The sequence below is a fragment of the Oculina patagonica genome, chromosome 4 (genome assembly GCF_052425735.1).
Source record: "Oculina patagonica isolate OP01 chromosome 4, crgOcupat, whole genome shotgun sequence".
NCBI lineage: Eukaryota > Metazoa > Cnidaria > Anthozoa > Scleractinia > Oculinidae > Oculina > Oculina patagonica.
In genome coordinates this window covers 16,249,250-16,264,131 of record NC_135761.1, presented here as the reverse complement: position 1 = coordinate 16,264,131, position 14,882 = coordinate 16,249,250, and the positions used below count along the sequence as shown (strand labels likewise).

General features: G+C 41.1%; 1 protein-coding gene across 1 annotated transcript in view; it reads left to right on the top strand.

Moving 5' to 3' along the window:
* The first annotated feature begins 46 nt into the window (after positions 1 to 46).
* The window catches only part of LOC144649775 (N-terminal EF-hand calcium-binding protein 1-like), a 26,600-nt gene continuing 11,764 nt past the window's right edge, over positions 47 to 14,882 (top strand). Inside the window, exons 1-4 of the mRNA XM_078509361.1 lie at positions 47 to 132; positions 211 to 235; positions 407 to 515; positions 2,299 to 2,324. Of these exons, the coding sequence (XP_078365487.1) occupies positions 85 to 132; positions 211 to 235; positions 407 to 515; positions 2,299 to 2,324 (208 nt within the window). The 5' untranslated portion in view covers positions 47 to 84. The remainder of the gene's footprint in view (positions 133 to 210; positions 236 to 406; positions 516 to 2,298; positions 2,325 to 14,882) is intronic.

The following is a 14,882-nucleotide window of genomic DNA, read 5'->3' as shown; positions in this document are numbered from 1 at the left end:
AAATATGTTTCGGAACTTCTTCGGAAGTCTTCGGAACAGTTCGAAAATTTTCGCGGGCTCTGTGACTCCCGAAAGTTTACAAACATGGCGGAAACGGCAGATAGTCCCGCAGGGCGATCCATTTTCTTGGATGTAAGTTGCTTATTTTTAAATGTTTTTACAGATCATGGCATTCATATTGATAGTAAGCTGCGCCTTTTTGCATCCTAGGTATTTCGCAGAGCTGACAAAAATGGTAAGTGAGCTTATTTGAAAGTTATAATTTATACTGAGTTACCTTTATCTAGAGCAGGTTTGATCGAAATTAAAGTGGCTTGTGAAAAGTTTAATCTGCCATTTCCGGTCAATCCTTCAGTTTCAGTTTTGCGCATGTAATAATGTATTTTGTTTGTTGTGTACAAAACAGATGATGGTGCCCTGTCTTTCGAGGAATTCAAGGCATTCTTCAGTGATGGAATCTTGTCAAAGAAAGATCTGGAAAAGTTGTTCCATGACATCGATACTCACAAGACAAAGTGAGAGCCTGTTTACATAAGGCGGCTGTAAAACAGAATGCAGGGCCACTTTTCGTGTCTTACTAAATCAGAATATCACCTGGTGTGATTTGACTAGTTCTATATGCATTCAAAATTTAATAAAGTGGACCAAAGTCAGGGTGGTAAAGGGGAGGGGGAGGGGGGAGGGGGTAGGTGGGGGAAGTCTCAATTACGAATCACGAGCCTAGTTTCTTACAAATAACGAGTCACGTCCATTTTTTTTACCATTTCACGAATCACGTAATTGAGTATTCATTATTGAAGAAAATGAGCTTTAATAACTGATTAGTTATTTTGTGTTGAATTTACCTTTTAATAGCCAGGCGAGTTCACAGTGTAAGACAAGACCTAAAATGCAATTGAGCTCTGAAAGAATGCGTCCTCATACAAAATCAGTTTTCACGGACGTGTTCAGCTTGAATCACGAATCATGGTCCTCAAAATAAGCAGGTCACGTGTCACACTAGACCGGAAATTTACAGATCCAACCTTGTTTCCAGGGTCTCTGAGGTTGTTATCGATCACTGCCAGATTTGAGCTGTTTTCACGCGTCACACACTTATTTTTGCCCAAATAACGCTTAACCCCTTTTCCACCCTGCAAAGTGTCCTTGGTAACCTCGCCGTTCCCCCCCCCCCCCACCCCTTTGCCTAAAGTGCATTCCGTGAACATTGCCTGGCGAAGTCATGCCAAGGTTTGCAAAGCTCTGTATCAAAGTAATCAACACACAGGGATCTGCACACCAATTTACACACACCAATATTAATATCAAAAGCTATGAACATACAAATATGTACAAGTATACCACACCCATTTCAACTGTTTCAAAACACTTGACAAAGATTTCTGTGCCCTACTGTACATCAGGCTTAATAAGCTAGGTGGGAGTCCAGGAGTCCTATGGGTGGTCACTTTTCAGGGAAAATTAATATGAATAACTGTATAAAGAGATGTTTTTTAGCAAATTTAGAAATCTTTGGATACTTTTGCACTTATAACTGCAGAAAAACACCTTGTACGCTCCTCAGGCCCTCCTATGGGGACACAGTCCGGCCTTATAAAAATTTTGGACTCCCACTTTTTAAATCCTGGCTAAAAGCCTGATGTGCAGCCCTTACAATTAACTAGCCAACTAGTCATACACTCCTTTATGAATCTTAGTAAAAGTATGCTCGCTACCCAAGGACCAACTGAATGAGTACCTTATTCTTCTTTATTTTTGCGGGTCCTTAAATTCATGATTTTAAAAAAATTTGCAAACTTTAAAGACTCACAAAAAATAACGACCATGAACTATGATGTTGCAAAATCTAATGGACATAGAAAAAAACATGTCAGTAACTACTCTGTTCTCAAGGGTCTTAACAATTTTTAAAACAAGATGATACAAAGAGCTATTAACTAATAACTTTAGATGTTAATCAGTGTCAGGGTTGGTCCTAAGTTTTTCTTCAACATTCGAGTAATCATCTTTGCACAGTTCCTCCAATAAAATATCGTTTGTACAGTTGCTAAATTGATCATATCCTGTCCCGTACAATTTTTGTAAACAAACTTTACTTTAACTTTGGCCAGGCTGAGGAATATCATTCATTATACTGAGTACCTTGTTATATAGAGGTTCGTTATATCAATGTTCCACTGTAACTGAAGTTTTGCTGTAGCTATTTTGGTGATTTAAAATGTGGCACTAGCTGGTCTTTATAATTTAAAGCATACTTTGCAAAATTTTAACTTGATTGTTGTCATATTTGTGTTGCAGTAATCTGGATACTTCTGAACTATGTGGTATGTACATCCTTCATTTAGACTGTCTAATTTAAATGGAGCTAGCTTGTTTCCTAGATTTCACTTGATTCACGCTATAAGTCTTTTCAGTTAGCTGTGAAAAACCTCACTTCCAGATCAATGCCCCAACATTGTGGTGAGGAACAGGAATGCAGGAGCCCGGGAAAAAGGGGGCGGGAGGTGGGGGCGTGAGAAGAGAGGACGGGAAGCAGGATTCCTAGGATTCGGAACCGGGAGAATACAAGTAGCATTTTGTTGTATTTCACAATAGATATAGGACAAAAAACAGGAAACCACTATGGGAAGGGTCGGGAAGCGGGAGTAAAAAGTACAGGAAACGGGAGGTCCAAACCCCCTTGTCCTCCCCCCCCCCCTACAACACTGTAGAAATGAAAGTATGGAAATGATTATGAACATTGGGCAGATAATTATTCTGGTCTGGTAGTAAAAATTCTATACATGTTTATATAAAGGGCTTAGTGAAGTCTTACTTGGACTGTAATCATATAACAATTTTAATGAACAAAATCAAACAACTAAACAGCAGAAGTCTATTCCTAGCTCAGTGGTGAAAAAGGCTGAAAAAATTATGCAGACTAGTTACACTGTGCACATATAGTTAGTATGGTGCACATTATAATTAATACTTATTCAGGGCTCGAGACTAACGGTAGCCAACTAGCCAAAGACTACTAAAATTTAGGTTTTGGCTACCAGGTTTAGCATTCCTACTAGCCTACTAGCCATTTGGCTAGTGAAAAACTCGGAAAAGTCAACTGTTCTTGATAGAAATCAATATACCTGACTAGTGAAAAATTACTTTTGGCTAGTAAAATCTGACATGACACACATGAGAGTTACCGGTTGTGGCACAACTTGCAAAAAAACCGCTCGGGCTCGCCTGGCTCGCTGGCTCGCCAGTCTCGCCTCGCTATTTTTTGCAAGTTGTGTCCACAACCGGTAACTCTCATGTGTGTGGGGGTCGCAATGCCAAAACTCTCATGTGTGTGGGGCCCGCAAGGCCAGCCCTTTTGTGTGAAAGGAGGAAAATGTGAGTGGCTTTTACATTCCTAACTTCCTGAAGCAGATTCGCCGGACCCGACAGTGTACCAATCGTTGTATGGCGCCATTGTATTAAATTACAACCAACCTTTAATTGCTGTGCCAGAAATAATTCCTATTGAACAAATGCTCTTATTGAGTAAACGAAGATGGGAAGAGGGAGAACTGGAGAAATTAACTTGAATGTAAAGAAAAACTTGAAAAGATCTTGTGGAAAAGCGTTTACAACATACAAAAAAACTAAAGAAAATGAAAAACAAATAACAATCTTTTTAACAGATGAGCTGATTGAAAAATTAAAAAAATTAGACAGCAGTGTTGTCGCAAACGTTTTAACAAGCTAAACAAAACTTGCACGCTCCGGTGAGTGCATAAATTATTGAGTAACACAGGAAGTCATTGTTTACCCTGTGTCAATTACGTGGGAAACCCCCTTGACGTAATCTAATTGTTTTTTTTTCATCTTGAATATTTTTAGCCTGAAAACAACTCAAACTCTTTGTATGTGTGTTTTGAGAGCTATGATTTATTCAACAACAATATTTAATTTGACTAACATGTAAATATACCGTGAAATATCGAGCTAAGAACTTTCTAGCACATAAAAGAACAATATAAGATCACGGTAATTTTATTTACCAAGCGTCATTACTATTTTTAGTTAATAGGTTATTTCCCGATGTAATGACGTCTTTTGTGACCAATCACAGTTAAAATTATAACTTTATATTATTCACATAAGCTTTTTTGTATTACACAAGCAAGTATGGCCGATGTATAAAGACGTTTATCAAACCTTCATTGAAAAAGAAGCAAAGACACAGCTTACGGACATGAATCATTTGGAAACGACAAACGAGGATCCGATTTTAATATTTCATATCAGCTATTCGTGCCGTCGCTTCGCGAAACCTAAGCAATTACGGACAACAATTACATGCTTGGTCGTGAAGTTTGATCGCAAGGTTAAGTATATCGGATGGCTTACGCCGTAACCTGAATTGACAAAATTATTTTAGTCACAGGCCTCAAAACGTCATCACTTTGAAATTTCAAATGGGTTACGCTGTAACCCGAATTGACAAAATTAGCCAAGTTCTCAACCTTAAATATTCCGCCGTTGTCAAGGAACAATTTACCTTGGATACCGTGGCCATAGATGTCCGCCGTTGTCAAGAAACAATTTACCTTGGATACCGTGGCCATAGATGTCCGCCGTTGTCAAGAAACAATTTACCTTGGATACCGTGGCCATGAATGTCCGCCGTTGTCAAGGAACAATTTACCTTGGATACCGTGGCCATGAATGTCCGCCGTTGTCAACGAACAATTTACCTTGGATACCGCGGCCATAGATGTCCGCCGTTGTCAACGAACATTTAACTTAGCAACTGAATAAAATTATTTTACTTAACACACTTGTAATGTTTATTGATTGCTTATTATATCATTAAAAAGCTGTTGATTTGCATAAGTCTGACGCTGTGGGACATTCACCCACACACACAAAAAAAATTTGCATGCATTGTTCAGACAAGCCCTTGACTGTGGGGATTAAATCAAGTGTTTATTTTTTTTCTGATTTCGACTCGGCTGAAAGTCACTTTAAGCACGCTTTAACCTTTTATTTTGCCTCGTTCAGGCAAACAACAACCTCTCTTGTGATGTCTCGAACATTTTTTTGCAACTCGAACGACAATGCTTCCATCACAAAGTAAACGACAAGATGAGCGCAGACAATCATTCTTTTATAAAATGAAAAAATGTTTTATTGGACTGAAATTTTATTTCGAAATGTCGGTGGCGCTTTCGAGAAGTTTTTTTTCCAATCTTTTGCGTTCTTCTCTCTTGATTTCTTCCCGAATTTTTTCCGATGTCTGGCTGGAGTGAATTTGTTTGTTTTTTTGCAAAGTTTGAGCGTAAAGTATCTTTAAGTTGGCGATATTTTTGCATTTCTCGTGTGATCAGTTGAAACTCTTTGTCAGAAACAAGATTATCATTCAGAGCTTGTGAGACAGAGCTGTTTATCGAGTCATGTTTTGCAACAGCCAGAGCGAGGATTCTTGAGTGCTTATTAACTTTACGTTCAAGCTTTTTGTTGATAACTGACAGGCCAGTGGAAGCTGCGCCAGATATACCTGCTACTGCTGCAACAGGAACGCCAATAACAATTCCAACACCAGTAAGTGAAGTGGCAACAGCTCCAGAAGACAGAGCTGCCGTCACGGCGCCAAGACAGACCACGGAATAGTGAATAACTTTCCGGACTTTTTTATATTTTTTTAACACAAGCCTGTAATGCTCAGCTTCAGCGGATATTTCTTTTTCAATTTTACTTATTTCAGTCAGCCGAAAATTCTCGGCATTTGTTGGGAGGCTTGGATAAAGTTGTGTTTCTTCGCGATCACCATAAGCAGGGGCACTCGGGAGAACATTAGCAGATGACATGGTCTCGTATACATAAAAGTTATTTTTGTATTTAATTTAATTCAATTCCAACTCATATGTAAGATTTGTGCCGTTAAAATCGAATGGCTTTCCATTCTCATCTCTAATCGAAAGAGTCAGAGATGATACATTTTCTTCAGCAGAAACGTCGCGCAAGACGTTAAAATGTGTATTTTGGTAATAAACTTTTTCATACGGTTTTCCACGTATGTCAAAAAACGCTAAAAGGCTTGATGGCTTACCATTTAGCAAGCTTTGTTGCTTGTCGATAAGGTCACAGTTGATGAAGTAATTTTTAGGATTTGAAACATTATTTACCTCAATTGTTTCAAAAAATTCCTTTTCAATACTTGCGTAATTCTCAAACCCAGGCAAATTAAAGAACTTAATAAGACTTTCATTCAGTCCAAAAGCTTTTAAATTGGGCTCTTTTGCTTTTATTATCAATGAACGACCTGCAATGCCTTTTGTTACAGAAAACATGTTTTTCTCTGGAAATCCTTTTTCAAAAATACTCCCAATGTCATCGAGTGAGAAGTTTCCTTGCCGTATATAACGCGCCTTCTCTTCCTTGTTCACTTGTTTATAAAAAACTATTCCATCCTTTTCCAAACTATTCCAGCTGTTGTAAAGAGAACAACTTAAAAGCCGGATATAGCTTGGTTTTGGAATAGGCTGGTCAAAATAAACAGTGTTCGGATTTTCTTTTGTGGTAACAGTCAGCACAACCATTTTTATATTAAATAAAAATAAAAAATGTTTAATATAAAAGAGGACCATGGATGCAAAAACAAGAGGTTTTATGAAGTGGATGAAAACCCCAGAAGCAACTACAATTTCTGAAGCGGCAAAAGACAATGCATGGAAACCTTTTCTTGCAAAATATCCAAACGCTGACCGAACAAAATTTGTTGCACAGGTTGAGTTCGCGTACAACCACACAGCAACGGCAGACATTTATTACAAGGCAGGGCAAGGCCATTTGATAAATGTTTTTGGCTCTGACAGCAAATATTGGAGCCCAGAGATGAAAAAAGCACTGGGGGTGAATCAAATTTCAGGCGGTTTTCCACAACAGCTGTCACCAAGCGGCGCAAAAGGCTCATCTTTGCCAATTCCCGCGGTTGGATTTCACGAAGCCGCACCGAGTTTGAAAAAAATATTTAACGGCCAAATAAACATCTACGTCACACCAGACCAATATTTCACAACGAAATTAAGAGAGATTTTTCAAAAAACAAAACTGAAGCATACATCAGGAAAAGAGTCAAAAAGGTGGCTTGCTAGCCAAAATATGGGCTACTGGCCTCAGCAACTTAACTTTGCTGTTTGGTGTGCGACAACAGGCAGTGGGGTAAGCCGAGAGATTTTCGATGAAGAACACTCATCTCTTAGCTTGCCACCGATTGTGCGAAATTTTTACCTTTTTCACGTTTATTTCACGATAAGGCGAATATTGTTTCAGATGGGGGGGATTCAGAGCGTAAGCGCCTTGCCTGGCGACCCAACGTTTAGCCAGTTTGACAACAAGTACGACGTGGCTTCTTACAAAAGAATATGCGCTGAGTTCGGTGTCGACCCGTCAAGCGATTTCCGTTTCACAACAGGCGCAAACCACGGACTTGGTAACGTTTATATCTGGATTACTAACATTGGACCAAACAAAACTGGAGCAAAATACCCCGATTACGATAAATTTTCGGACGAAGGGGGAGCTGCAAGCAAAGGTAACTTGATTCAATACATCGAGCCAGACGACGCTGCATATGCACAGGCAGACTGGTTTTGTCCTAACGGCACTGAAGGGCTTACTCAGGCAGGTTTGTCGAGAGTAAACCAGTCGATAGAGGCTTTTGTCTACTGTATTCTCGGTTCGCAGGTGAACGTTCGAAGTAGCATACTTGGAACAGGCGGCCGTGCAAAGGAAGCGCAAAGTGAGTTCCTCGTGTTGGTTGAAGACGCTATAAGGCAACCTGATCTGGCAAAGTCGGTCCAAAGATACCAACTAGCCATCGACGAAGCTAAGGTTCGGCTTAACCTTGCAGTCTGCCCAGGTGCCTGGCTGATGCCCGCTCGTATGGTGATAAACACAGAAAGCGTTGTTGGCTACAATAACCAGCTTAAGCAGGCTGTTGTTGGGATGAAATTAGGAGTGAATGATGAGGTTAATAAAGCTACAAAAAAAGTGGGCGCAACAAGTATGAGCGGTGGGCCATCAAAAGTTAATAGACCAACAAGTCATTCGTCAAACCCGATTCACAAAGCTGCAAAAAAAGAGCCGGCGCCACATACGCCTTCAGCGGGTACTGTGACAAAAACAGACGAAAAGCAGAAGCCAGACACTGAAGATACAGCACACGAAAAAAACAAGATCTACCTTATTGCTGGTGCCGTTATTGTTGCGTTTGCAGTCAGCCGAGCTCTTTGAGGGTGCCCAAGGGGCACCGGCGCTTCGCGCCCTCTAGAGCTTAGCGCTCGCTTCGTTTTGTAACTCGCTCGATAAGAAAGATAGCAACACCGACAATCAAAAGCCAAGCATTCTTGCCGAGAAAGCTGATCACTTGGCCGGCCGTTCGAAACACAAAACTGACAATCGCGCCAAGGAGGCCCGGCAGAATACCTGCAATTTTTTTGCCAAGTGTCTGAAGACCGTTACCAACACCTTTTGCTACAGCTTTTAAACCGTTTGAGAGAGAACTCAGAATTACGCCAATAGTCGTGCCAACGGCAAGCAAAACTGCTGTGACGGTGAAGCCATATTTTTTGAAAATCGCTTTTACCTTTTCTCTTAATTTGTCTGTTAAAGACAATCTTTCGATCTCTTTTTCTCTTTCATTTTCTATTTCATTAATTTCTTGATTCAAGTTATCAACTCTTTCGCGAGCTTGTTGTCTTTCCGCTTGTGGCCTGTTTTCGTCGTTTGCAATATCTTCTTGTTCATGTCTCTCTTGTCGTATTTCCTCTTCCCTTTCGAGCCTTTCTTCTTCATGTTGTTGGAATTCTTGTAAAGGTATTGTTACCCCAATCACAGGCTCGTACTCTACTTTTTTCAACCGATCTAATTCTTTCTGTAGATCAGTGCGCCTTTCAATTTGTAGTTTTGCTCTTTCTTTAGCTTTTTTTCTTTCCTCCGGGCTTTCATTGTTATCTTCTGCTGTTTTTTTGTTGTTATTGATGCCTTCTCAAAGACCTCTTATTTCATTTTCAAGAGTTAATTGGTTGTTAAATTATAATAAGGCTTACCTGGTTTAATTAACCCGACTTGCAGCCTTCCATTTTCATCTATTTTGTATTTAATCTTTGATTTGTCAGCTGATGGAAACTCTTTGTCAAGATAACTTGAAGCAGTGAAGGTTGTTGTCGCACTATCGTCGGGGATTTCAGGAAACATCGTTGTTGTTTCGTCCGGCCTATTCATCGTGGTAGTTCTCGTTGGTATTTGTTCGCTTGGTCCGGGCGTTGATGCCCTTCCAGGTTGGAATGGGCCTGTTGTATCGCTGTCATCGTTGTCATTACGGTCGTCACGGTCACCTGTATGTTCCAAAAGAGGATCTCTGTCACCAAAGCCACCTTCTGCCGCCATGTTATATTAAATAAATACATTTTTTAATTTAAATATACAATGGCTGTCGTGAGCGAAAGACACCGACCAACGTTCGAAGAGAAAACTCCAAACGCGCTCAAGGCAGACAGAGTGCGACATCGCGTTACATTTAACCCGAATAAAGCGTCTCCAGAAGAAATTCTGAGAGTTGCTGTGCCAAAGCTTGAAGAAGGCGTCGTTCTCGTGCCAGGCTCCCTGGCTCTTGTGTTCAACTTGACGGTGAGCGGCGAGCCCAACAACTTTCTCGTAAACAACGTCACCCGGGCGCTTGTCTCAAGGATGGTGGTCAAGTTTGCTGGAGAAACGCTGCAGGATACGAACGCTTACGACGTCTACAAACTTTTCGAGGACCTTTTTCTGCCGGTAGAAAAGCGCAGCAACATGTTTCTTGAAGGTATCCAGTCCGAGGATTTATGCAAAATCCGTTCAAACGCTGGTGACAAAAAAAAATCAGGAGTTGACGCGGAAAAGAAGCTGGCAGAAGTTTATGGAAGCAAGTATCGTATCCCGCTTGATCACGAGATTTTGAGAGACCATGGCGTGTTCTATCCGCGCGCACTCGCAGACGAGCTTGTCTTCGAGATAAAACTCAACAGTCCAAATGTGGTTGTAAGAGGAACAGATCCATCAAAACTTGGGTATGAGCTAACTGACATCCAACTCGAATACGAGGCTATTTATCACAAAGAACTTGCAAGAGAAGTAGAAAGCACTTACATTAACGGCAAAAGTTTCTTTTACGAGCATGTGCATAATTACAAAACGATCACAGTAAAAAAAGCTACTGACACGATAATAAACGAAAGCATTAACGTCCCAAAGCGCTCCTTGAAGGGACTTCTACTTCTTTTTCCTGAACCCCACGCCGCAGGTGCAAGAGATACAGAATCTTTCTTTAACCCTGACATAACAAATGTAAAAATCAGCGTGAACGGCGTTCCAAATAAGGTGTACAGTCAGGGCGTTGAAGGAAGAGACATGTGGGAGGAAGTTCTCAGGTTCTTTGGCAAAAACGCAGACCAAAAAATGTTTAATAACGCCACAAAGTTTTATGCAGAAAAAAAGTTCGGGCTTTTCATTGACCTTCGCTCCATGAGCGACAACAACATGCACGGCAGCGGGCTCCGCTTGGTGAACACAAAGGATGGCGTTAATTTAGAGATACAGAGAACAGCCTCAGGATCAGGGAATGTCAAATGCTACATATTCGCTATCGCTGATGCACAATTTTCTATTGTAAATAAAGAATTAGAAAGTGTTGAGTATTGATACAGCTTTCGCAAAGCGAAGCATGGATCCTGCCAATATACCCTTCAACGCCCTCATTGTGGGACCAACGAACTCAGGAAAAACAAGATACGTGGTCAATCAGCTTTGTGGCCCTTTCCGAGGCAAGTTTGACTACATCGTGCTCATCTGCCCGACGTTCGCGCACAACAAGACTTATTATCGCTTTGCTGAGGAAGATCTTCGATTTTTTGTTTTAATTTGCGAGCAGCACGAGGTTGAATCTTTGTTAAGGCTTTCAAGATTTCTTTTTGAGGGAACGAACACGCTTATCATCCTCGACGACTGTGCTGCTTCGAAAGATGTAAAAGGAAGAACAGGGGAGTTGGTGAATCTTGCTTTCTCTGCTCGCCACGCAGGTTTGAGCGTATGGGTGTTAACTCAAAAATTGACAAGCATAACATCCTCATTCCGCGAAAATGTTGCGGCAATCGTTTTCTTTTACACCCCCTCTGCCAAGACCACGAAGGCAATCTTTGAGGATTACGCTGGCGAACTTGCCAATGAGGATTACAAAGAAATCATTTTAAAGCTAAAAAAAAATAAGTTTTCGCATCTTGTCATTTCTCATCGCCACCCTTACGGCACAAAATTTTTTTATTGAACATATTTTTTAGAGTAATAAATGGCTGACCCGTTCGCAACAACCTCACCCGATGCTGCATGTGAACAAGAATTAGCTTCCGTAATGGAACTGCTAGGAGCTGAACCAGAAAGTACAGAAAGCGCTATGGCACTCATTCAAGGACCTGACATTCCTGCTTTGCGTGAACAGCTTGCAATCCTTGTTTCAACAGGCAAGTCCAAAGAAGCAATCGGTGTGCAGCTGACACACGAGCAGGTGAAGCGCTTGACAGATAAAGAAGTTGAAAAGTACTTCAAGAGATATGAGGCATACGTTGGCACCAAGACAACGGAAAATCTTATTGACAGCGCGCTAACTCTTTCAACAAAATTAGCAAGTCTGTTTGTGCCCATGAAAAATATTGAAGCTTTACAAAAAGAGCTTAAAAATGACTACATTATAAACAGCGAGCTTTCCAATCTTGTCGGCAGTTTGTCTTTCAATTACGGCAAGCTTCTTGCTCCTGCTTCTGCTGCTTTGATAACAGCAAAATATATTGATTACGACTCAGCAAGTTCATCAAAAAAACAGTCAGATCTTGATGAAATCGCCTCTGAGCGGCAGGGCGCCACGGAAAAAAGCTCCGAAGGCACCTTTACTGAGTAATACTCACAAGACTTCCTAAACAAAGCTAAGAAAATACTGAATAATTAATAAGCAATGCTTAGAAATTGCTTAGCAAAAGATCTTGCTGAGCAAATTTCTATTTAAATATTATTTTTTCATAAATATAATGGCCGAGCTCGAACAACGTGAATTGGAAAGTAACTCCGAAGGAGTTAACGCGCCGCAAGGGCGCGCTCCTGTTTCTACCTCTTCTCCTGTTACTTCAACAACTCCAGCAACAAAGCCTGCCAAAAATCCAAAGCGAGTGGCTGCTGGCAAGCTTGCAGCTGAAAAAACAAAACAGGCTCGTGAAGCACAGAAAAAAGCTGCTGTCGAGGCTGCTGCAATAATTGCAAAAGAAAAGGAAAAGAAATCTGCGGCTGCAAAGCGAAATGTAACACCACCTGCCGTAACGGAACCAGCTCCGACCGAGCCTCAGCCGCAATCAAGCGGTCTCACCACAAATCAATGGATATCTTTGCTTGGTATCGGCGTTGCAATCGTTACAACTTATGTGAAACGCGAAGACATAAAAGCCTTTATAAACGAAAAAAGAAGTCCAACATTTAAAGCTCCGCCAACTCTTATAACTGATGACACACCAGTTACAGCAGAAAGTATTGGAAGGGTTGCAACGCGTTCTTCAGACACGCGCCAAACGGGCTCTAGAATTCCGCAACCAACAAACCAAAATGGCTCAAAAAGAGGAATCCGTCCGATGGATTAAAAAAATTATTAAATAATTTTCATTTAAACATTCGATTTTTTAAAGTATACAAAACACGATGACCGACACGAAGACATACACTATGCCTGACCCAATGGATTTTGGAAGCTTTGTTTTGTTGGGTCTCTGTGCCGAGTTCTTTGGGAAATTCTTCGAAGAAGATGAGGCACGAGCAACAGCTGCTTTGGAAGGGACAAAAGCCTTTTTTAACCAGCTGAAACCAGAAGAATTAAAAATTTTTATTGCTATTGATGAAAAAACTGTGGAAAGTTTAAACAGGCAGTATGAGGATTTTATAAAACTTGAAAAAGAGTATGAAAAAATAGAAAATGAAGAAAAAAGAAAAGAGAAGATTGAAGAAGCAAAAAGTTTGATGTGTGCTGAAATGAAAAAAATCTTTTATTCCATGTGGCATGATGTGTTTGACCAACTAAAGTTTTAAAGAAAGTGATTTCTGTTTTACTTTCTGACTTCAGCAATTAACTTTTTTTTTATTAGAACTCTTTGATGAGATTAAAAGAATTCATAAAATTATTTTTCAATTTAAATATTTATTTTTATTTTATAACAAACACCATGTCTGACAACAAACTCGTAAAAACACTCATGGATGCCGCGACTCTCACTGGCCTTGCCGCCGGAATCGGCTGGGCTGCCAAAAAAGTTGTAAAAGAAAACTTCACATCCGACCCAAGCAGCAGTTTTATGAACTATGTAAAGTTCACAGCCGTCATGGCTGGCAGCGTTGCACTTAAACAGTATCTCGAGGACCAGAAAATTCTCCCCACCAATTAAAAAAAAATATCATAATATAAGAACAAAAACACACAATGGCAAGCGTAGCGATTATGGCTGGCGGAGCTATCTTGAACGCTGCTGCTTTCATTGGCGGCAACTATCTTGCTCGAGCTTTGGGTGGCGGAGATGACGCCGCTTTGAAAGAAAAAGAAAGACACGACAAAGCTCTCGAGGCTTACCAGGCAGCTTACGCGAAGTACTCTCGCGACCGCACGAAGCTTCTCGACTGGATCGAAACCAACAATGAGATCAAACAGCAAGCGAAACAAAACTTTACGAACACAGACTACGCTTTCAAACTCTACAACCAGGCACATCCTGACAAACAAATGATTCCTCCAAAAGAACCCAAGTTCTCTGATTTCTATCAGCCAAGTGAGCAGCAGAAACAAGGTGAACTTATGTTCGTTGGCGCTGGCGCGCTTGCACTTGGGTACGCTGCCTTTCGGTTTCTTTAAACGTTTCTTTTTTTTCTTGTATACGCATGGATGCAAAGATCTTTGCGGAGCAAAACTTTTCGAAGAAAATCTCGAAAGTCTACTATAGCCCCCAGGGCTACTGGAAGGGAATTGCAGCGATAAAAAAAATTAGCCGAGGCTGCCAAGGATTCCGAAGATGCCGCAAAAAAATGGCTAGTTAAGCAGGCCCTTTGGCAGATCTACCTACCGGCACCACGATACGTTCCTCGCCCAAAATTCGATGTTTCTACCCCTAACGCGGTCCACCAGGCGGACCTTCTTTTTCTGCCACACGACAAACTGCCGCGAGGGCGAAAAGTTTACAAATACGCTCTGACTGTTGTTGACGTTGCCAGCCGTTTCAAAGAGGCCGAGCCTTTGACCTCCAAAGATTCAACTGAGGTTGCAAAAGGTTTTCAGACAATTTACAGGCGAAGTGCACTAAAATGGCCACAGATGCTGCAAGTTGACCCTGGTCGCGAATTCATGGGAGCTGTTACTAAAGAAATGGAAAATCACAAAACCTATATTAGACGCGGGCGTGTTAACATTCACAGAGATCAAGCTATTGTTGAACGTTTTAATCAAACACTGGCAGGGCGCCTGTTTGGTTATCAGTACGGTGTCGAGATGAACCTGCCATCTGGCCAGCGGTCGACAGCGTGGGTAAAAAGGCTTCCCGAAGTTGTTACCGCTCTGAACAACGAAGTTACCAGTCTTACTGGCAAGAAACCTGCTGCTGCAATCAAAGAAAAGGCTGTTTCGTCCAAGCCGTCCTCAAAATATACAAGACCTGTTGGCTTGAAAGAAAAAAAACTCCCCTCTCTCGTTAATGTGCGCTATCTCTACCAACCTGGCGAGCTAGAAGGCGGCGTAAAAAGGGCAACAGATCCGATTTGGTCATTAAAAGTCTACAGCATCGAAAGGTCTGTTACTAAACCTT